Here is a 23,770-nt window from a genome sequence, read left to right as displayed (position 1 = left end):
TGAGGGAAGGAGCCCTTAGCCTGTGGTCTGACAATAGCCCTGGGTAATTGGCATTAGAACTAAATTGAATTGTGGGATATCTACTTGGTGTTGGAGAATTAAAGGATCGGCTGGAGTAAGGAGCAGAAAAAGCCACTTGCTAGTGCTGGCAGAATGTTGCTAAGTCCGCCCCTTTCACCCCCTTCCACAGTAACTAGCGGCTCCTGTCGAGGCCGGGGGCGCAGCCGCGGGAAAGGCGAGGCGCTGCACAGGCACATGCTCCCCGTGCTGACAAGCGCTGTCTCCTAACTGCTGCTAAGTGAGCCACAAGCTAAGCCAGCAGGGCACTGCCCCACGCTCATCCCAGACCTAGGACGTTCAGCAGCAAGGAGGCCTGGCTCTTGGCACAACCTCCGCAAAAGGAAATTGGGCCTTCCGGACATAAGGGGATGCAGAAAGCAAAGACCAGGCTGTGATCCAACACTGACTGCCGCAGCGACTGCAGTTAGCACGAGTCCTTGAGAAAGACCAAGAAGGGCAGCACATTTCTTTGGGCCTTTGTACCACTTAGGGCTCTTATAGCTACAAGTGACAGAAAACCCAACCCAGAATGGCCAAAGCAAAAGGGGATTATGAGATCAAATGAGCTACGAGTCTCGGGCAAATAAAATGACGTGGCAGGTTGCTTTCCCAAATTCGCCAGCACTAATATATTCCATCCCACACGCTTTCTCCCACAGCCCCGACAGAGACACTTCCCCATCAAGAAGCTCCTTCCCCTGTATCCGGGGGCCTGTGATGCCAAGAGATGTCTGAGGCCCCCACCGCCATTCCAGCCGTGCTCTTTGGGCCCCCACAGCCTGGGCAGGAGACGCAAGTGAGCAGCCTCCAGCTGTTTCCGGCCTCAGCCTCTGCCAGCTCCGGTGATTCCGGGTGGAGCAGGACCAGCTGCCCTTTCAAATTCCACGAAGATGGTGAGTTAGGAGTGAAATCATTGCTGTTGCTTTGAGCCCCTGCATTTAGGGATGACTTGTTAGGCAGCCACAGTGAGTGGGATAGATGACTTTACCAGAGCCCTCCCTTGGCCCTGATGCCTCAGGCGCAGGCCCTGTTCTCAGGCTCCTAGCAACGGTATGCAGTGGCGTTGGCCTCTCATCATCACCCCTGTCAGTGTGAGGCCCTCATTCTCCAGCACCTCAGCAGCAGTGTGCTGGGCTGATCGTTCCATCTTGGGCTCCGGGTCATCGTCCCATTCTCCCCTAGTGGTCTGTGTGCCTCTCCCAGTACTGAGGTCGCAGGCCAGTGCTTCCTGCAAAGTATACAGTGGAGGGGGAGTGGTCACCCCGAATCGAAGTGGAGCCATTGTTTCCATCAACACGAATAGCAAAATCACCACATGGTTACTCGAACCTCTTCTGCACCAGCTCTCCTGGCACCCTCCTCACAAGTATTTACGGCTCTCGTGGCTCTCTCAGACTGTCCAGGACTCTCTGGCCTTCAGGAGCCCCAGACGGCCCTGCGATGCTTCTAGCTCTCAGCTCCTGCCCGATTCGTTGTAACCATTCTCAAGGCCATTGATTAGAAGGGTTCAATATACAAATCCACCCACATGGCATCATCCTAAGGCTGAAGATTTTCCGTTGAGGTGCAAACCAACAGGAGAGGTTCTTTGAGTTTGCATGAAGGGAGGGAAAAGGGCAGGGGGTGAGTGGCTTTAAGTTTTCCTTCGGACACGGAGGACTGCCTGCTCTGAGAAGCCTAAGGCCCGTTTCTGCTCTAAGCAGATGAGAGCTGCCAGAAAAACAGCGTGGTTTTCTCTTCCTTTTCTTTCCTTTTCTTTCCTTCCTTCCTTCCTTTCTTCTTTAGCAAATGTAACATGTGGATGAGACTCACTTTGAAATTTACATTCAGAAACCATTGATCTCACATTCCTAATTTTAACCCTCAGGGGAAAAGAAAATATTTGACTGTGGTTCAGCGAGTTTACAGCACTGTGATCGATACAGAGATTAACCTTTGAAAAGGCACCCGATATTACATTAGCATCTGTTTTGACCTTTGAGAAAATATGAATGTCTGCCTGGCTACCGTTGAAGCAGCAGAGAGAATGAGGGCTTTATAAATCTACCAAGAATTTTATTATGTTTACTGTTAGTCAATGGTAATGATCCCTTTGAATCACACTGAACAAAGCCAGGTCATTTTCAAATATTGTTTCTAAGACAGTATTTTCTGGACGGTTTATTCTCTAGATATTTTTTCACTCTTTCATTTAATTTATCAGCTTGATGTTTTTAAAGCCTCACAATAATTAGCTATGTTCTAAGAAACCACAAAAGAAAACAAAATGAGGTGACAAAAGCTTCATTGGAAGCTAAATTTCACAACAAAATTCAACTTAATGTGTCTCTATGTTTAAATAAATAGTAAAAATTGGCATTATCAATTAACGAAACACTAATTGACTGGTGTATCTTACGTGGGCGGCACCGAAATGGTGTGGCCTGGTCCCCACGGGGGAGTGTCCTGGAGAACAGGTTTCTGCCCAATGAGGGAATCCGGCATTAGTGTAATTTCTAGTCAGAAAATCATTTTCTCCAGTGGAGCAAAATAAAATCATATCTTCCCCAGGAAGTGCAGCAAAGAAGATTTCTCGGGCATGGCAGAAAGAACGAGTTGTGGACTGTGGATGAGCGATGCGGACCGTGGATGGGCGATGTGGACCGTGGATGGGCGATGTGGACCGTGGATGGGCGATGTGGACCATGGATGGGCGATGTGGACCATGGATGGGCGATGTGGACTGTGGATGGGCGATGTGGACCGTGGATGGACAATGCGGACTGTGGATGGGTGATGCCACTGTCTTGCTTCTGGTAGGCAAGGTAGTGAGAGCCACCCAATGCCACATCGCTGCATCTGCTCACAATAAACTCCACAGATCAACAAGAAATGCAGATGATGCCACATGGATAGCCTGCCTTTCCACGTAACTAGAAGGTGGAGAGAACCATAAACTCCACATTATTTCTTGTCAGTAAAGAAGAAAACACCAATTCCCAGCCAAGCTGTCGCTCAGGCCCCTGCCCCTCACCCCTGCAGGGAGCCAGAGAAATCCAGACAATTTTCATGAAAAAGAGAAGAAAGAAATAAAAATTCTAAAATTGAGGAAAGTAACAGCCAGAAGTAGGAAGGCCAACCTAAGCGTAAAACCCCTGGAAAAAGATCCTGGTGGATTTGTGTATAGACGACGGAGAAAAGACATCGACGTATACTGGGCTCCAGGTGACAGGCAGGCATGCATCGTCCACAAGAGAACACAGCAAACAGGCAGGCAGGCGTGCCCATCAGAGCCTGGCAGGGAAGGGGAAAAACAGCGAGGACCAGGGGGAAATGCAGAATCCTGTAAGACAAAAGGAACCAAAAATGGATGGGCATGCCCCACAATTTAAAAAAAAACAAAAAACAAAAAACAAAAACGCTGTTACAGAGACTGCTCTCCACCACGCTGACCAAAGAACAGGAATCTTCTCAAACTAGGAATCCTGGAACTGACTCCGGCTGGCAACCCTGTCCACAAAGCATATAGTCAAAAGCTGACTGACCCTGTGCAAGGTTTTCCTAATAATAAAACAGGGCATGAGAATCTAAATACTGAAGCTGGTAAAGATTTCCCCAACAAACCACATGAAACTAGGAAACATAAAACCACATACAACCTTCTATACTGAATTCCATACCTTCAGATAAGCACTGGGGATGTGCAAAAACAACCTGAATCCAAAACCCAAATGCTGAGAGCAGAAAACGACAAAAATGTGAAGAATAAAATGAGAAGCCAAAGAAAAAAACCAAATCATGTCAGAAATGAAGATTACATTATAAGGTGTTCCAGGAAGACGATAATCAAATGAAAATGTAATAAGGGGCATTAAAGAAAGAAAGCAAACAAGAGGCCAAAAACAAACTGAGTAGTAAAACAAGCCAGAAACAAAGTGGTTGAAATGGAAGCCAGGCCAGTGAGACTCAACATAGAGAGATCCATGAAATAGTAAAATATAACAAACACTTAAAACTCTGATCCAAGAAACCTTTCTGGACTCAAAAGAAGACATAATGCTACATGTTAGGCCCATGATACCCAAGGGATACTTGGGAATATCTTAGTAAAACTATTAGACTCTGAAGATAGATTTGCAGAATCCTCCAAGCCTGTAGCAAAATTACCAAATAACTTCAAATGTAAGAGAACTGGGCTGCCATCAGCCGTCCCACGCACCCATGCAGCTGAGGCCACAATGGAGTAACACCTTCAGGAAACCCAGAGAAGGTGTGTGTGAACAAGGGTGTACTAGGAAGCAAAGCGTCTTGTCAAATGTTAAGGATGTAGAACGCAGCCTTAAACCTACGAAAGCTCAGGGGTGCTGTACCCAGGAGCTGATCTTGGGCTCTTAAAGATTAGCTTCACCTGTCAAACGGCAGGAACACTTCAGCCAAAGGGCCAATGGTGAGGATCTAATAGACTTAATCGTGGATCTAAGAGAAACAAGCACAGAACAATGGTGGGTGGAGGAACACTGATGATGTTATGTGTTTTGAAAGCAGAAATACTTCAATTAGCAAGTGGGTGGAGAAAGAAGGGAAGAGAAAAGTAGAATCAACTTATCAGTGATCATTTAGGCAAGAGGTAGAAGTCAAAGGTTATCATTAAAGATAGACAAACGAGGTATGAAAGACTATGTAAGAAAACAGAAGACTAAAGACAAGTGAAAAAGCATAAGAACAAAGGTAATCACTAGAACAAAATACAAACCTTTCAAATTGCAAGGAGAAATTTTAGAAAATAAAAGAGCAAAAAAAGATATGCATATAGAGAAACATAGCAACTAAAATACACATAAAACCTATAGTATGGAAAATGTGTAGTCATATTGATAAATGTGAGTGGACTAAATTTATTTATTAAAAGAAAACAATACTTTCATTTTGGTTCACAAAGCAAGTCCCAATAATATACAGTCTATACGAGACACACCCAAAACAAAGTGATTTAGAAAGGCTGAAACTAAGCAAATGATTTGTGATTCCAACACCGAATAAACTACAATCAAGCCAAAGAGCACTAACCATGACAGAAGGGATGTTTAATCGTGCTAAAAAGCTTCCCACTCACAGTGGAGACAGAACAGTGGTAAATATGTATCCACCAAATAACACACTAACCACCTTTCAAGGATAAACAGTAAGAGATTCAAGGAGAAATAGAGAGACATACTTGTAACAGGAAATACTTAACATGCCACTTTAAGTACAGGACAGATTTAGGATGTAAATGACCTAGTATAATCATTGGGTAGATTTGAGAAATATGTAAGTTTATACAATAACAATAGAGAATGCACACATAAAGTATGATCAAATTTGGTCACAAAGAAACCAGATGTAAGTTCCATCAAAATAGAAAGTAATAAAATAAATAACAAGATTATTCAAACTGGAAATCGAAAAGAACCACTATTAAACATCCAACTCAGATGAAAGGCAAGCCACACTGAAAATACAGAAATCCTAGAAATGATAATGGAAGCATTATATATTAAACTCCATGGAATACATTTAAAGCAGTGTTCAGAGGAAAAAGCATAGCCTTAAACACTTATGGCAAATAAAACAAACAAAAATAAACGAAATAAATTTGAAATTTGAAAAAACTAAAGAACAGCAAAGTAAATCAAGAGAAAGCACTAGGAAGGGAATGATAAAGATAAATGCAGCAATTAACAAGGCAGAAAATAGAAAACTAGACTAAGAAATACATCAAAGTCTTATTTTTTGAAAAATAAAACAGAACTAGATGAATCGCAAACCACTAATCAAAAATAAATTCACAGATAAAAAATGACAAGGGGAAAATAACCACCAAAACAGACAAAATTTAAAAATAATTCTAAGAAAATATTTGCAGACCTCTCGATACCAATATTTTTAGGGTAATTTTAAATTATGTGTCTATTCCAGTATTCCTGATCCTAATAAAAGTGTAATGCAGTGTGTTGTCTCTCGTAGCTGCAGTAATCAAGACAGTGCGGTACTGGGAAGGGACAGCCATCCAGATCAATATACCAGAACAGAGCACCCAGGAACAGATCCACAAAGACGCACTCAGCCCGATGAGTGACAGCTGCAACAGCAACTCAACAGAGGAACCATAGCCTTTGTACCAAATGGTGCTAGAGTGTGGCGAGATCCATAGGCAAACAAAAAAAGAACCTTGATCTAAACCTCACACCTTACATGAAACAACTCAGAATGAACATGAACTTAAATGTAACATGTAAATCAATAAAATTTTGGGGGAAAAAGAACACAGGAGATAATCTTTGAAAAATATCTAGGGCTAGGCAAAAAGTTCTCCTGCTGTCATGCTTTTAACACCAAAAACACGACACATTAAAAAATTTTTTGACACGTTGGGCCTCATTAAGATTCAAAACTTTTGCTTTGTATAAGAACCTGTTCAGTGGATGAACAGACAGCCTGCAGACTGGGAGAAAATGTCCTATCTGCTTTCTTCGTAAGAGCCCCAAACTGGAAACATGTCAGGTGATCTTCAATGAGGAGGCGACTAAACAACCTGTGGTCCATCCATACCCCAGCGCAATGCAAAGAAATCAAATACTAGCATGCGAGACAACTTGGATGAATTGCTAGACCATGATGCTGAGTGAAAGCAGCCAATACAAAAAGGTCACGTGTTGTATGATTCCATTTATTTAGCCTTCTTGTAATGACAAAATGCTAGAGATGGAGAACAGATCGGGGCAGGGCTAGAGGTGGGAGGGATGTGGGGCTGGCTGGAAAAGGCCCGCATGAGGGCGCCTCACAGCGACGGAACTCTTCTGTGTGCCTTGACTGCATCAATGGCAACATCCTGGCTGTGATCTTCTACTATCGTTTGTCCAAATTTTACTATCAGGGGTTTCTGCACAAAGGGCTCACAGAATCTCTCTGAATTATTTCTTACAACTGCACATGAGTCTACAATTATCTTGAAAGAAAAAGGTTTAAAAAATTAATGAAAGCAAAAAGTATAGATAAAAATGGAGCTGAAGTTTATCCATTTCGACTATAGAATATCTAAAGTTCCTCTGCAAAATTTAAAATACAAAAATAAGCTTAAAAATAGTCACAACATGTATATCAGAACTGATTTCTGTAGGTGCAAGAGAGCTTCTGAAAAATAGGAAAATTCATCTCTCAAGAGAAAGACAGAGGCAAAGGATATGAATAGAAGTTTACAAAATAAGAAATGCAAATATTCAATGCTTATACAGAAAGAGTATAATCTCAGTAGAATTAATTAAAACAAAACGAGTCTATTGCTAGCCAGCCAGATGAACCTTGAGCATTTCAAACGGCAGTGACGAGTTTCAGCAGTGAAGTTCGATAAAGTGCGCGGAGAGCAACATTTCTGGATGCCAGCTTGTCAATATTTATCTGGATTCCTAAAACATCATTCATTTAGCCAGTGGTTCTATGTCAGAAAATTTATCTTCAATTATCAGAAATGAAACAAGATTTTATCTATAAAGATATTTATCACACCATAACAAGAAACAGTAAGCAACCTCAATACCTCAGTGTAAAATGAACTGGGATATATCTGCCTGTTGTAGGCACGGCTATTCTATTTTGGAAGGACAATTGGTCCTAGGTAAGATGGTCACAATAGAGTATAAAGAATAAAAAGTAGGCCGGGCGCGGTGGCTCAAGCCTGTAATCCCAGCACTTTGGGAGGCCGAGACGGGCGGATCACGAGGTCAGGAGATCGAGACCATCCTGGCTAACCCCGTGAAACCCCGTCTCTACTAAAAAATACAAAAAAACTAGCCAGGCGAGGTGGCGGGCTCCTGTAGTCCCAGCTACTCGGGAGGCTGAGGCAGGAGAATGGCGTGAACCTGGGAGGCGGAGCTTGCAGTGAGCTAAGATCCGGCCACTGCACTCCAGCCTGGGCGACAGAGTGAGACTCCGTCTCAAAAAAAAAAAAAAAAAAAAAAAAAGGAATAAAAAGTAGGATACAATGTGATTTGAAGACTTTGTAAAAAATATGTAATCTATGGTAGGCAGGAAAAATGTAAGAAAACACACCACCAAATTACGATCAGTGGCTATTTCTAGGAAGCAAAATTATAGGTTACTTTTATATTTTATTCGTTGACACATTTTCTCTTAAATACTTATCTACATCATGATAGAAATGGTCATTTTTTAAAACATTCTGCACTGTGTATCACAGGAAGCCCCCTTTTATGAAAATAAATCTTTGAGTTATAGATAAAAGTCGAATTAGTGCATGTGCAATTGCAAATTAAGCAATTCATGCAAATAAAGTCCATACCACAATTAAATAACCATTCCCTGGGCAAAAACTGCTCTGATTTCTGCACAGCAAGGACCTGGCAAGAAGGATGGAAAGAGTTGGAAGAACTGGAACCAGGCAAAAATAAGGAAGGATCTCTGTTGACCACTCACCACACAGACACTCTCCATCCAAGGAGATGCATGTGGCTCACAAGGCTGGGGCTAATGAGCTTTCGGGGAGACAACTGGCAGTCTTGCCCAAGCTTTCTGAGGCCACCGACTTCCTGTCATACTAGCCGCTCACCACAGTAACGGCACACACGCACACACACACACGCACGTGTGTCACACACTGCACACCAAATGCAAGACCTGTGTGAAAAGTCCAGTGTCCACACACATCACCCACTGGAGCTGAACCTCAGGCACTTTACGCGTCCCAGGTGGAGTGGACGCAAACCCTTTCGGTTGGGCAGATGTCTGGTTATTGTTCCAAAGTGCTACTTGGGAAAAGATCAGACTGTGGTTGCCCTAAAAATCTTCTTTTTAAAAAAATACTAATACCAGGCCTCCCGTGCCTACCTGTGAGACCAACTGGTGCTGCAAAAAGCCATGAGGTTTTCCTGCTCTCTGAGATCCAGCCTATGGGCCTGCCAGGAAGCAGAGGGACCAGTACATGGTACGCCTGCCCAACCAAACAAGAGGAGATGGGGGACGTGAGCACGACGGCCTTCCAGGGCTGCAGAAGTCAGGAGCTCGGCCCAAATGAAGGAGGCAGAGCTGGCAGAGAGGGTGAACTGAACCTCCCCCTGCTGCCCACTCAGCACGCTTGTCTCTGATCCCTCTCTCGGCTGTGCTCTGAGTCTGACCCTCACTGACCATAGGGCAAAGATGAGAAGACGGCAGTGTGCGGTAGGCCACCTTGCAAAGGCCACTGCCATATTTGCTGTAATAAATGCTGCTCTCATTAAGATAATTCTTGTTTAACTGACAGGATGATTTCTTTTACGCTCAGCAGAGGCAGATGGGAGTCCAGACAGAAAGAAGTGGGCCAGGCATTAAGTTTTGAACCCTGTCCCTTAGCGACAGGGTCAGCGATATGCCCAGAGTCCCCCCAGGAGATGCACACTCAGCGTCCCCTGCGGCTCACACCCACGTCACCCAGGAGTGTCATTCAGATTGATGCCTCAGCAAAATTACCACGTAGTACTAGTTTCTTACGAACCACGGAAATGGCCAGTATCATAAGTCTGGCAAAAGCCAGTGTGCTGCTGTTCAAAGAGCCTGCTGTGTGTGGGTCCTCAACTGGGCACCATGGCCAGGGTTCTGTTCCCAAGCCAGCCCCAGGCAGCAGTGCCTGGTGCAGGGATCACTGCCTCCACCGGCTACAGGGTTCTCTGCCACTCAGCCAAAGTTGAGGTTCCAAATCTTTACCCGAGGCTGGTTCTGAGAACCATCATTGTGCATACACCCAGTGCGAATGTACAAAGGACTCCACAGAAACCTTGCTCAACACCAAACGAAGGAAGTTCATTTTAACAGCACCATCTGACAGGGGCTTCCAGCTTCCATTCTGCCCCCTCACCTGTTTGCAATGTGCAGTGTGCCACTCACACACAGACGTGCCGGCAGTCAGGGCCCCAGCATGGACCCAGCTCCTCCTAGAGCAGGCTCTACTCTGCAGGCCCCCGCTGTACGCCCCCACCGAGGGCCTCATCTCTCTGCAGTCCTGAGAGGTGCCCACACAAGACAGGGAAGCCACTGCCAGGCTGCCCCCGTTCCACCACCCTGGCTTCAGTCCGCGACATCACAGGGTCTTTGCTAGCAAGGACTGTGCAATCCAGCAGGGGAATGTCAGACTCGACATGCACCATCTTCGTGGACAGTCAGGGCACAAGTTCCCACTGGAATTTTCAAGCGGACAGCCACATGAAATACCTGGCAAGCCCACAGTCATTTCCTGGCCCCCTGACTCAACCCAAGTCATCCAGAATGTCTGAACCATCCTTTGTGTTATGGAGCTAATCTCAGCAATTTTTCTTTTTCTTGAGACAGAGTCTCACTCTGTCACCTGGGCTGGAGTGCAGTCACGTGACCTCAGCTCACTGAACCCCTGCCTCCCGAGTTCAAGCAATTCTTCCGCCTCAGCCTCCCAAGTAGCTGGGATTACAGGTGCACACTGCCACGCCCAGCTAACTTTTTTTGTATTTTCACCGTGTTGGGGTTTCACTGTGTTGCCCAGGCTGGTCTCGAACTCCTGAGCTCAGGCAATCTGCCCGCCTCGCCCTCCCGAAGTGCTAGGATTACAGGCGTGAGCCACCAGCAATAAATTTTTAATGTGTTCTTTTCTGAGTTAATCTCCCCTACACCACAGTCTCTCTAATCGCTAAAAATATGCTTATCTTAGCGTTGAATGTGCTATTTTTTAATTAAGTAAGCTTAGGAACCAGACAGTTTAACAGAAATTTAAAGTGAATGTAAAAGTACCTGAAAAATTCCATGAAGGAGAACCCATATCCATGCTGCTCTGCAATTCCTGCACACACCACGTTTGCCGACGCGCCAATCAGGGTCCCGTTACCTAAAGTCAAAATTTAAAAACAAAATCCCAGTTCATCCTGGTAGTCAGCTTCTGTTCTCTTTAGTTTGTAATATTTAGATCATCTCACAGGCTTTGATTTGATGATTATTTTACAGTCAAAGTGACTGCTTTGTAAATAATCTGGAAACACACAAGCAGAAAATAAGCTCACTGATTGCAAATATCATGATTCATTTATGGATAAAACCATGGCTGTTGTATGTAACAGAGAGGAAGAAAGCTAAGGAGAATGGGCAAGTCACTGTGGGGCAGTGAGTCTCTTAGAGAAAAATGCAAACGGGGTCAACAACCAAAGCCAAGAACGTGTGTCCCTCAGGAATGCAGTCTCAGGAACCACCTCCCTCCAGACTGCAGGCCCAGACACTAGGAAACTCTTTCAGTGGATGAAAGGATAGGTAAAAACAAGCAGGTGGAACCCCTTTCCTTCGGATCTTCACCAATGGCATCTCCTTGACATAAAACACCTCTCTCGGTAAGCTTTTATGACTGTGCACACACACATGTGTGCCGTCCTCGCGGCCTGGTGAGCAATAGAGCCAAGGTGGCCACTCGGGTCATCAGATCCAACCCCCACATACACTCACAGCCAGGGAAGGCCCAGGAGCCTCCTCCGTCCCTCCCAGCCATCGTGGTCAGCGTTCCTGAACAGGCCCGTGATTCAGGCTCAGTCACTGTGGTCAGCATTCGTGAACAGGCCCGTGATTCAGGCTCAGTCACTGTGGTCAGCGTTCGTGAACAGGCCCGTGATTCAGGCTCAGTCACTGTGGTCAGCATTCGTGAACAGGCCCGTGATTCAGGCTCAGTCACTGTGGTCAGCGTTCGTGAACAGGCCCGTGATTCAGGCTCAGTCACTGTGGTCAGCGTTCGTGAACAGGCCCGTGATTCAGGCTCAGTCACTGTGGTCAGCGTTCGTGAACAGGCCCGTGATTCAGGCTCAGTCACTGTGGTCAGCGTTCGTGAACAGGCCCGTGATTCAGGCTCAGTCACTGTGGTCAGCGTTCGTGAACAGGCCCGTGATTCAGGCTCAGTCACTGTGGTCAGCGTTCGTGAACAGGCCCGTGATTCAGGCTCAGTCACTGTGGTCAGCGTTCATGAACAGGCCGGTGATTCAGGCTCAGCCAGTTTAGCTGAGTCCTGACGTCCGTGCACACACCGTTGAGGAAGAGTCGCCCTCTGTCTCCATCTCTCTCCCCTTCTATGGAGGACGGGTGAACTGTGCGACACTGCCCTGGAGCTGCCTACAGCATGTCAGTGCGGGGGAGTGACCTTTCAGAGGCTGGACGACATGGATGACAGAGCAGGTGGAGGCCCCACGTCCCCATGAAGACACAGCACAGACAGGGTGAGCAGTGTGCCCAGGTGTCGGGCCAGGAAGTGGCGAGTCCTGACCGTGAACCATTTTGGCTCCAGAAGAAGACCAGTGAGGGGTGGGGCTCAGGCTGCCCCAGGCCATTCCCTAGATAGCCAGAGGAAGTGTCTGAAGGGCCCAGTGCAAGTCTTCGGGGCAGTGCTGGCCCAAACAGCCCCCTCTGGGCACGGCTGCACCAACGCATCCATCCCATCATCCTGCCTGCCAACCCCTCTCCTTCCCTGGCCAGGAGACCTGCTCAGTGAGACTCCACACCCTTGCCAAGCCATCTTACGTGGCCATTATTTCTCACTGTCTGACGAGTGTCTTCCCACAGAGAAGCCGATGTTCCTTGGCTGGCCCTGCCCTGCTCGGCCCCGCCCTGCTCGGACCTGCCCTGCTCGGCCCCCATGAACGCACCTGGCTACCAGGACAGCATCAGCCTGCACCCTAAAGCCTGCTAACTCCAGGACGTCATGAGCAGAGCCCAACCCACGGTCCAAGTTCACATTCAGCAACTTGCAAGACTCCACTTATTTTCTCTCCCGTTAAGGAATAGTATTGAAAAAATGCCCGTTTGCCAATTAAAATGATAGCATTGCAGGCAGGCCCTGCCCAGATGGAGAGCATCTCATCCTGTCTGCTGTGCGTGTGGATTCCTGATCCACGAGGGACCCGCGTCCCCAGAAACAGAAGGATCTTTCCTTTTCCTTTTGCAGGTTGCCAAGGTGAGCCACTCAGGAGGCTGTTTTGGTCCTGAGCACTCTGGACTCAGGGAAAGGAATGGGGGCAGAAACGATGCTGAAGGATCTGCAGGAGGGGCTGCATACCACCTGGGGCCTGCATGAGGAAGGCTGGGTGAGGATGGGGGGCAAGTGGGTGAGCCCTGTGGACCCAGCTCTTTCCTTGGAAGGGGAGATGCGGCTGAGGACAGGCAAGGGCAGGGCTGGCTTATGTCATGGGGGTGACTGCTCAGCCTTTAGACATCAGACATCCGCCCACCTTCTCAGGAGTGTCGTGTGGGTGACAGTGTGGGGCTGCTCTCCCCCAGAGGCCCTCCTGCACCCGGATGTGTCCAAATCGCCTGGCCTCCCGCCCCGAGGGCCCTCCTTCTCAGCTATTCCCCTGCAGAAGTCCTTGGCCTTCTCACAGACTCACAGCCTGGGAGGCAGGACATCAACTCATTAAGTCACACGGAGCTCTGCTTCTTTAAAGAAAGCTTTACGGGCAACAGAAACCCGATGAACTTAGACACTTAGACACATGGGCGACCACCTCCTCCCCAGTAAGGAGAAGCTTGGAGGCAGAGGGCAGGGAGCTGGTGCTAGGCCTGCTACTGTCAGGCAGATCTCCACTGTTCTCGGCCTCTCCCTCCCTCACAGGATGGCTTCCCAGCCACATCTAAGGCAGGAGGGCAGGGAGGAGAACTGGCACCAACACGTTTTGATGACGAAGGCAAAGGCTATGGCAAAGGCTCCCACATAGGCCCCTCCTGTCCTATTGGTCAGCAAAATGAGACAAGCAAGGCTGGTACCAAAGCAGAGAGGAGGCCGAAGAGAGGAGGCCGAAGAGAGGAGGCCCCGGAGAGGAGGCCACAGAGAGAGGCCCCAGAGAGGCCTGGAGGTTACGGGTCAGCCCTGGCAGGTCCTGCACAGACATATTGTAAATAGAGTGTGTCCGCCAACACAACACAAGGAATGCTAGATTTAAATTCAGAAGACCTCAATTGAAGTCTCAAACCTTCTAAGCCCTGTAAACTGAGCAAATCCCCCACCATTTCTGTTATATTAACTGAGGTGTTTGTGTTAGTAGGGAAAGGAAGATGCAAAACCAGCCGGTGTTAGCCGTAGGGAACATTTACCTCCTGGTGACAGGCAGTCCCAGGTGGCACAAATCCAGATGCAGCAGAGCTCTGTGGCACGGTCAGGACCTTCTCCCTGCACCCGTGTGCTCTGCCACCAGCCAGCAACACTCAGAGCCAGCCCACACTCGAGCTGCAGATGCTGCAGGCATCTCCTCACCATGCATCCAGACATGACTGTGGCCAGAGGAGGGAGTGGGACCCCTATGTCTCCTGAGGTTTGGTCTCAGGGCCAGGAAAATCATTATCAGAAGCTCCTCCCTCTCCCATAGAAGACACTCCCTCACATCACCTGGACTCCACATGGCTTTGGTCTGCCCATCCCTATGCCAGTCCCTGGGCCGGAAACCCAGCTGCCCATCCCTCCCTACCATGGGCAGGGCAGAGAAGCAGGGAGACTGCTTCCTCTGTGTTGATGAGGACCGTCACCACCTTTCCTGGCATCTCCTGGGCTGGTTGTGGGGTTCACACGGGATTAAGAATGTGAGCCTACTATTCAGATGCCAACGATGTTGCAGTCATTTAATAAGATGCCAGCAGGGTTTTAAGGGTATTCCACATGGTATGGGCTCCATGTGGTGGGGAGAACAAGGCCCCAGGTGTCACTTCCCCAGCTCAAGCCTCCCTCCCAGTTTCCACTGACAGAGAAGCACAGTGGGGTCGGCCTGCACATGAACATCCCTGCCTGTCCTGGCACGCCCGGGTCATCCTGCGTGGGAAGACGACACATGGATCCAGAGGCAGAACAAGGGCATTTTCAAAACCACGCCTAGCTCTGTTTGTGACGAACGCTGCACACAAAGAATCAAATCTCAAGGGTAACTCCTGTGTCTGCAGTATACGTTCCACTCAACAGGCCACACTCCCAAAACAGTGAGATTTTCCACCTGACAGAACTCTAGGCATGGACATCCCCTTCGGCGAGTTGAAGACCCACTGGTCCTTCAAGACCTGGATATAACCTAAGGAAAGCAGCAGCCTCAGAGTTTGAACATAGCCACGTGCTGCCTGGATTGGTGTGAACACAGCCACGTGCTGCCTGAGTTGCTGAGAAAATAGTCACGTGCTACCTGGATTGCCCACAGCCTCTAGATAACCATGGCAGGGAAGAGCTCTTCACTCTTTACGCTCACTTCGCTTCCTCCCCACAGGTTTTCTACCTTAGGATTGCACCTGCCAGTAACACCTTAGCACATGAACTTGCCTCCACCTCTGCTTTCCGGGAAACTCAGGCGAAGGCAGGTTTTTCTGAAGGCTTATTTGAATTGTTCTTAGCTCTTCATGAAAAGAGCAACCAAAAAGTACTGGGGTCAGACCAGAAGAAAGGAAAGAAAGGAAAGGAAGGGAAGGAAGGGAAGGAAGGGAAGGAAGGGAAGGGAGGGAAGGAAGGGAAGGGAGGGAAGGGAGGGAAGGGAGGGAAGGGAGGGAAGGAAGGAAGGAAGGAAGGAAGGAAGGAAGGAAGGAAGGAAGGAAGGAAGGAAGGAAGAAAGGGAGGGAGGGAGGGAGGGATGGATGGATGGAGGGAGGGAGAGAGGGAGGGAGGGAGGGAGGAAGGAAGGGAGGAAGGGAGGGAGGAAGGAAGGAAGTTGTTTCAAAGTATCCAGTGAATCACCTCCAATTTATACAGCAAATGACATTTCTAAAACCAAGCAAAAACTTCTATTTAAAGTGTTCTTCACAATGCCAACCCTAGAGAGTGGAAAGCTGGTGTTTCATGGGGACAGAGCTTCAGCCTGGACTGGTGAAAAGACCTCTGCAGATGGACAGTGGCACAACATTGTGAATGTCCCTAATGCCACCGAACTGTGCACTTACACACAGTTAAGATGCTAAATTTTAGGTTACAGATATTTTACCATCATTTCTGTAAAATGCCCAACCTTGAGTCAATGAGAAAGGGCCCTGAGGGAGTAAGTACAGAGTTAACTCCCAACACAGCTGCACTCCTGCCGTGCCAGGAACAGGTGCCTTTCGATCTCCAGAGCCGCTAGATTAAAACGCTCCTAAGACTGAACACACTCATTATTCACTGTCTCCCTGCTTCCAAAGCGTGCTCAGTTAATAAGTGTCTAATCCCATTTTAGGAATTAGCCTATAAACGGCACACATCGATGCCTCTCCTAGAGAAATCTCCTCCACATTGATCCTTCACGTTTTGGGGAAATCCAAACTAGCTCACAAGGCCTCTCACTCTGCACGATCTGGCTTCAAGCTTCCCTGTCTGCAGAACCTCCTCCGACATCTCCAGTCTCTCCTCGGGGCCCCGTGCACTCAGGGCACACCTGCGTTACAGGACGTGTCGGCCTATGCTGTAACCTTAGTTTAGGTGGCCATCTTCCCCGCTCGACAGCAGGGGCGTGAATTCACTGTCTGGAGCAACGTCAGGGTATAGCAGAGGCTCAGCAAGTTCAAACGAACAGAATCCTCACAGTGGATGCGTTTCCAGCTGTCCTCGGATCCTGTTCCTAATTGTTGATGTTAAATGTAGCTCTGCACTGCCTTCCTGGAACTGGTTCTTGGATAGGGGCAATTTTAACAGTTCTACACTCTCGGAAGAACTTGAGGCATCAGTCACTGACTTAGATGAATTAGTTGTTCACGGACATTACAGAAACTTCACTGGATGACATTAATCCCCCTTTTCAGCCAAGGAGATAAACTAACCAGAGAGGCATTGATTTAATAGTCAGAAATCAATCAGAGAACAAAGAAAGCTGGATTATCTAAGCATACCTGGATATAAGAATAAAAACCTAAAGTGTATCTGATGTGTTGATCTAAGATTCTTCACAATCCCCTTGTGTTCCCAAAGGTGATCAGGCTTCTCAGATGTGAGAAGGACTCCCCCGCAGTTCTCTCCATGGCAACTGCATCCACAGCCCTGTGTCTGGTCACCAGAGGTCAGTCTCTCCCAACACTCTCTCTAATCCACTTCTCGCTGTCTCCAGCGTCCAATGCCCACCCCCAAAAAAACCTTTAATCTTTCTTTCCACGCTTATGGGTTAGAGTCTCCACTTCTAGCTGACCCACTTATCCCTCCACTGCTTACAGAGGGACTAAGAGAGAAACGGAACTGCAACTGAGGATGGCTTCTGAGTCAAAATCTGTTTCTAAACCTAAGCACGACCCACACGGGCACGGGGCGGGAACACATCAGCTGTGAGGCGTCAGACCCAGGCATCCCCAGGTCACAGGCCCGGGAAGTCGGGGGCAGCTCTGCAAAGAATGGGAAGGAACGGAGTTGCCCTGGAATTGCTCTGTCAAAGCTGAACATGTGTGTCCACTCAGGAAACCATCCGGACTCTCCTTCATTTGCTTTTAATTTGACACACAATAACTGCTGCTTTGGGCTGGACGGAAGTGTGGGCACGTACCCCTCCCCCCACCCATGCGGTCAGCAGCCCCTTACCTCCCAGGCAGGCACCGAAGGCCAGGGCGTACATGAGCGGCGGCGCGGGCAGGCCGACCTCAGGGTCGCGGCTCAGGTTCAGGAGCACGGGAATCTGTGGAGGAAAAGGACATTGATGCCACGTCCCATGGAAGCTCAGAGAAGCTGCCATACTGTGACCAATTTAGAAAATCCAAATGCTTTCTCACCTTTCAAACTCTAAGGAGCACAGGATTTGTGGAAAGAAACCAAAGAAAACTTTGGAATCCACAGAAACTTGAGTGTAAACTCATCTGTATGTCTTTGATACCAGCTGCCACCAATTGGTCCTCCTGGTCCTGAGCCCCACCAGCTGCTGTGGCCCTTATACGGGGTAAAGGTACATAGAGCCTAACACAGCGCCTGAGAACGCAGCCATCAAAGCAGCGCTCATAGAACCCTGCAAGTGCTGTGCTAACTATGCACACGTCATCTTGAATCCTCAAACATCCCTCAAGTGTGCTGTTACTCCTTCCTTTGACAGACGAGGAGACCGGGATGCAGAGAGGCACGGGAGCACAGACCTCAAAAGCAACCCAGCCGGAACTCACACTCAGTTCCCTGACCCTAAACTGCACACTGGGTCCCCTGTGCTAAGCGACTTCTGGCGGCTGCCCCCTGCCAGTCACCCTGAGCCTGCTAGCCATTCACAGCATGACGCCAGGTACCAGATTCCACAGCCAGGAAGCACCGTTCTCTAGTCAGCCGTGCCAGCCTCTGGTGCAGCGTTCTGACATTGATACACTTCGCATTATTGTAATCAATGAAACGCAGTGGCTGTGAAATTTCTGTAAGAAATCTGTGCTCAAAGAGCATGCCCCCTCATGGCTTATTGCTAGAAGGAGCCGGGAAGGACACAGGCATTGAGCCTGCCTCCGGGAGACTCCGGAGAATGGATGGCCGGGATGTTCCCACCAGACGCCTCAGGGAGCCCACGGGGTGTGAAGGAGAGACCCCTGGGCCCGCCACCTCGGGCAGTTGCGTACGTCAACCTCTCTAAAGAGCAGCAGGCGGAGGAGAGCGCCAATGGTGGCCGATCTGGAGAACGTTACACAAACACACAAACGGAAAGCGGACCCCAGTGTGGAGATGTGAGTGACGTGCAATATTATTCAATTAAGAGGCAAGAGAGCCGCCCTCTGCTGGGTGCTCAGTCCCCCGATGTCCTGAAAGGGACGCCTCAGGGCTCACTTGGGAAGATCCGTTCACCCTCAGCTCCTGATCGCTGCAGCAGGATTTCATGTGTGCGCTCGGCAGCGTCCTGCTGGGGCAGGGGGTCCTCCACCCCACCCCAGATTCTGGGCTTGCCTAGTGGCTTCCTTTGACTGATGGAATGTGGGTGGGCTGGAGAGAAGATCTTGTGTTTCTGCACGCTCCTCTGGAAGGCCAGGCTCTCGGCCATAATGGAAGATGGAGCCTAGGCACGGCCACTGCCCAGGGGAGTCCCCATGGCGAGGACGTGTGGAGCAGGGTCCCCCCAGCCCCAGCGGAGGCCGGACTAGGAAGCTGCAGCTGGGCCGCTGACCCACGTGCCTGCTACTGCACACGTCTCCACCAGCCCCGGGTCTGGTTCTAGAGAGTTGCCTTGCAAGGCCTAGAAAGGAGCCCTTCACATTTGCTGGGTCACAAGGGGCGTGTTGAACAGCTCAATTTTTCACTGTCAGCGGCATCAAATAGACACTGGAAGAGAAATAAGTAACACGCTAGGGAAAGCATCTGATTCTGCATCTATGGATCTGATGCAGAATCAGAACCTCCGGGCAGCGGGGTGCTCCCGCGCAGTCCCTGAAGCACTTTTCAAGCTTCGCTCTTGTTGTCTTATGATAAACGTGATTATCACAGAGGCTCCTTCACACTTGATGTCTTTGTTCTTTGGAGGAGGGAGCGAAGTGAAACTTCTCACCACAGCCAGTCATCAGTGAGCACAGCTAGCACACACACATGTCACTGTGAGGCCACAGGGCCCGGTAGGCACCAAGCACCATGCTGGTGGTGCAAAGCCAGCCTCTACCCTGCAGGACCGCACACGCCACCCAGAACAAGGAGACAGAGTCAGAACAACTAAGCACAGGACCCTGGGCCCTTGCTGGGGCACTGCAGTCTCAAGGGAGGAGGCGATGTCTTCAAGCTTAGTGATGCAGAAATTCCAGCAAGTGCTCCTGTGCTGTGAGGTCCATTGTCCAAAGCCAGAGAAAACCTACCCCAGGTTCCAAACTGCATAGTTACAAGTGCCAGATTCTGTTACAGGCTGATTGCTTCAAAAAGTGTGCAATGACATTGTTTTCAAATCAAGCCCTCTCTGGGATTTGCAATTCTAATAAGAACCAGCTCCCTAAACTCCAGAGTCCAAGGATCTCTCCACAGCTCTGTGGTCTGCCCTCCCAACCTCCGCCTTGTTCAAGCTCCCCTTCCCACAACGTAAATGCACCATTTGCCCCTTTAATTCTGTCCTCTATGCAGCCAGCCATGACCTTTCCGTCTTTGAAGTCTGCCCATGCAACCGACCTTCACTGCATCAACACTTCCTCCTCCACCGGATGGCTACGCCCAGAGCTCACCTCCATCACTGCATTCAACACTTTCTCCTCCACCGGATGGCTACGCCCAGAGCTCACCTCCATCACTGCATTCAACACTTTCTCCTCCACTGGATGGCTATGCCCAGAGCTCACCTCCATCACTGCATCAACACTTCCTCCTCCACCGGATGGCTACGCCCAGAGCTCACCTCCATCACTGCATTCAACACTTCCTCCTCCACTGGATGGCTATGCCCAGAGCTCACCTCCATCACTGCATTCAACACTTTCTCCTCCACCGGATGGCTACGCCCAGAGCTCACCTCCATCACTGCATCAACACTTCCTCCTCCACTGGATGGCTATGCCCAGAGCTCACCTCCATCACTGCATTCAACACTTTCTCCTCCACTGGATGGCTATGCCCAGAGCTCACCTCCATCACTGCATTCAACACCTCCTCCTCCACCGGATGGCTATGCCCAGAGCTCACCTCCATCACTGCATCAACACTTCCTCCTCCACCGGATGGCTACACCCAGAGCTCACCTCCATCACTACATTCAACACTTTCTCCTCCACTGGATGGCTATGCCCAGAGCTCACCTCCATCACTGCATTCAACACTTCCTCCTCCACCGGATGGCTACGCCCAGAGCTCACCTCCATCACTGCATTCAACACTTTCTCCTCCACTGGATGGCTATGCCCAGAGCTCACCTCCATCACTGCATTCAACACCTCCTCCTCCACCGGATGGCTACGCCCAGAGCTTACCTCCATCACTGCATTCAACACCTCCTCCTCCACTGGATGGCTAGGCCCAGAGCTCACCTCCATCACTGCATTCAACACCTCCTCCTCCACCGGATGGCTAGGCCCAGAGCTTACCTCCATCACTGCATTCAACACCTCCTCCTCCACTGGATGGCTAGGCCCAGAGCTCACCTCCATCACTGCATTCAACACCTCCTCCTCCACTGGATGGCTAGGCCCAGAGCTCACCTCCATCACTGCATTCAACACTTTCTCCTCCACTGGATGGGACCATGTTATCTCGTCTATGCTCATTTACTCTTAATTCAGTCAATAATTCTTCATGAATATTCTACTTTGTGTCTGGTTCTGCTCTAGATACAAGCGATAGAACAATGAATATAAGACACAAAAGTCCGTGCCCTCATAGAACTTGCTTTACAGTGGCAGAGAGAGAAAAATTTAAAACTAATGAATGACGGCACAGAAGATGGCAGAGCAGGAAGCTCCCCGAATCCACCTCTGCCTAAAGGATGACTGAACTGGCAGGAACTGTCTGAAACTACCGTGTCAGCTCCCTGTGGCTGCTGTCACAAAGCCCCACGAGCTGTGTACTGAAAACAACAGGACTTCATTTCCGTGCAGGCAAGAGTCTGAAGCCAGGTGTCGGCCTGGCCGTGCTCTCTGATGGCTCTGGGGGGGTCTTTCCTTGCCCCTCTGGTGTCTGCGGCCATCCTGGCCATCCTTGGCTTGTGGATGCATCACTCCGGCCACAAGGGAGCCTTCCCCGTGCCTGTGTGTGACTGTGCCAAAACTTCCCCTTTTCGTAAGGATATCAGTCATGTTGGATTAGGGCTCTCACCCTCGTGACCCGATTTAAACTTGATTACCTCTGTAAAGGCCCTATTTTCATATAAGGTTACATTCCCTAGTACCTGGGGTGAGGACCTCAGTATGTCTTGGGGAGACAATTCAATTCAAAACAGTAACTATTTTGGAAGTCTGGAGTGTAGTCAAACACTTTCGGCAACCAGGGGAAAGATGGATAAAAAGGGTTGTGGTGAATTCTGGCTTTTTTTTTAGTGTTTATCATTCCCCATCTCTCACCCTGTGGCAGGAAGCTGTGGGGATGGCAGCTCCTGTTTAGGATGTGACTTGCTGATATCAGGGCAGGCAATAATGACCTTGTCCTCCAAAAGCTGAGGCTGTGTATGTTGATTGCTGGCCACTGTTTTGATCACTGAGGGGCCAGCACAGTGGCTGGCCATTGTTTCAACCTCCAAGTGATGAAGCAGCTTCCAGGAAATTTAAAGTGGCAGTAATTATTTCTGTACACACACACCCCTAACACACACACCCCTAACACACACCCCTAACACACACCCCTAACACACACACCCCTAACACACACACCCCTAACACACACACCCCTAACACACACCCCTAACACACACACCCCTAACACACACACCCCTAACACACACACCCCTAACACACACCCCTAACACACACACCCCTAACACACACACCCCTAACACACACACCCCTAACACACACCCCTAACACACACACCCCTAACACACACCCCTAACACACACACCCCTAACACACACACCCCTAACACACACACCCCTAACACACACCCCTAACACACACACCCCTAACACACACACCCCTAACACACACACACCTAACACACACACCTAACACACACACCCCTAACACACACACCCCTAACACACACCCCTAACACACACCCCTAACACACACCCCTAACACACACCCCTAACACACACACCCCTAACACACACACCCCTAACACACACCCCTAACACACACACCCCTAACACACACCCCTAACACACACCCCTAACACACACCCCTAACACACACCCCTAACACACACCCCTAACACACACCCCTAACACACACACCCCTAACACACACCCCTAACACACACACCCCTAACACACACACCTAACACACACACCTAACACACACACCTAACACACACACCCCTAACACACACACCCCTAACACACACCCCTAACACACACACCCCTAACACACACACCTAACACACACACCTAACACACACACCTAACACACACACCTAACACACACACCTAACACACACACCTAACACACACACCCCTAACACACACACCTAACACACACACCTAACACACACACCTAACACACACACCCCTAACACACACACCCCTAACACACACCCCTAACACACACACCCCTAACACACACACCTAACACACACACCTAACACACACACCTAACACACACACCTAACACACACACCTAACACACACACCTAACACACACACCCCTAACACACACACCTAACACACACACCTAACACACACACCTAACACACACACCCCTAACACACACACCCCTAACACACACCCCTAACACACACACCCCTAACACACACACCTAACACACACACCTAACACACACCCCTAACACACACCCCTAACACACACACCCCTAACACACACCCCTAACACACACACCCCTAACACACACACCCCTAACACACACACCTAACACACACCCCTAACACACACCCCTAACACACACCCCTAACACACACCCCTAACACACACACCTAACACACACACCCCTAACACACACCCCTAACACACACCCCTAACACACACACCCCTAACACACACACCCCTAACACACACCCCTAACACACACACCCCTAACACACACACCCCTAACACACACCCCTAACACACACACCCCACACACACACCCCTAACACACACACCCCTAACACACACACCCCTAACACACACACCTAACACACACCCCTAACACACACCCCTAACACACACACCCCTAACACACACACCCCTAACACACACACCCCTAACACACACACCCCTAA

The 23,770-nt window shown here is 49.1% G+C and overlaps 1 protein-coding gene across 1 annotated transcript in view; it reads right to left on the bottom strand.

Moving 5' to 3' along the window:
- The window catches only part of OCA2 (OCA2 melanosomal transmembrane protein), a 320,006-nt gene that overhangs the window by 76,896 nt on the left and 219,340 nt on the right, over positions 1–23,770 (bottom strand). The window contains exons 21-22 of the mRNA XM_073011978.1: positions 17,561–17,654; positions 10,828–10,921 (exon numbers count right to left, since the gene is read on the bottom strand). Of these exons, the coding sequence (XP_072868079.1) occupies positions 10,828–10,921; positions 17,561–17,654 (188 nt within the window). The remainder of the gene's footprint in view (positions 1–10,827; positions 10,922–17,560; positions 17,655–23,770) is intronic.

Source organism: Chlorocebus sabaeus, chromosome 26, assembly GCF_047675955.1.
Source record: "Chlorocebus sabaeus isolate Y175 chromosome 26, mChlSab1.0.hap1, whole genome shotgun sequence".
Lineage (NCBI taxonomy): Eukaryota > Metazoa > Chordata > Mammalia > Primates > Cercopithecidae > Chlorocebus > Chlorocebus sabaeus.
This window is presented reverse-complemented; position numbering and strand designations above follow the sequence as displayed.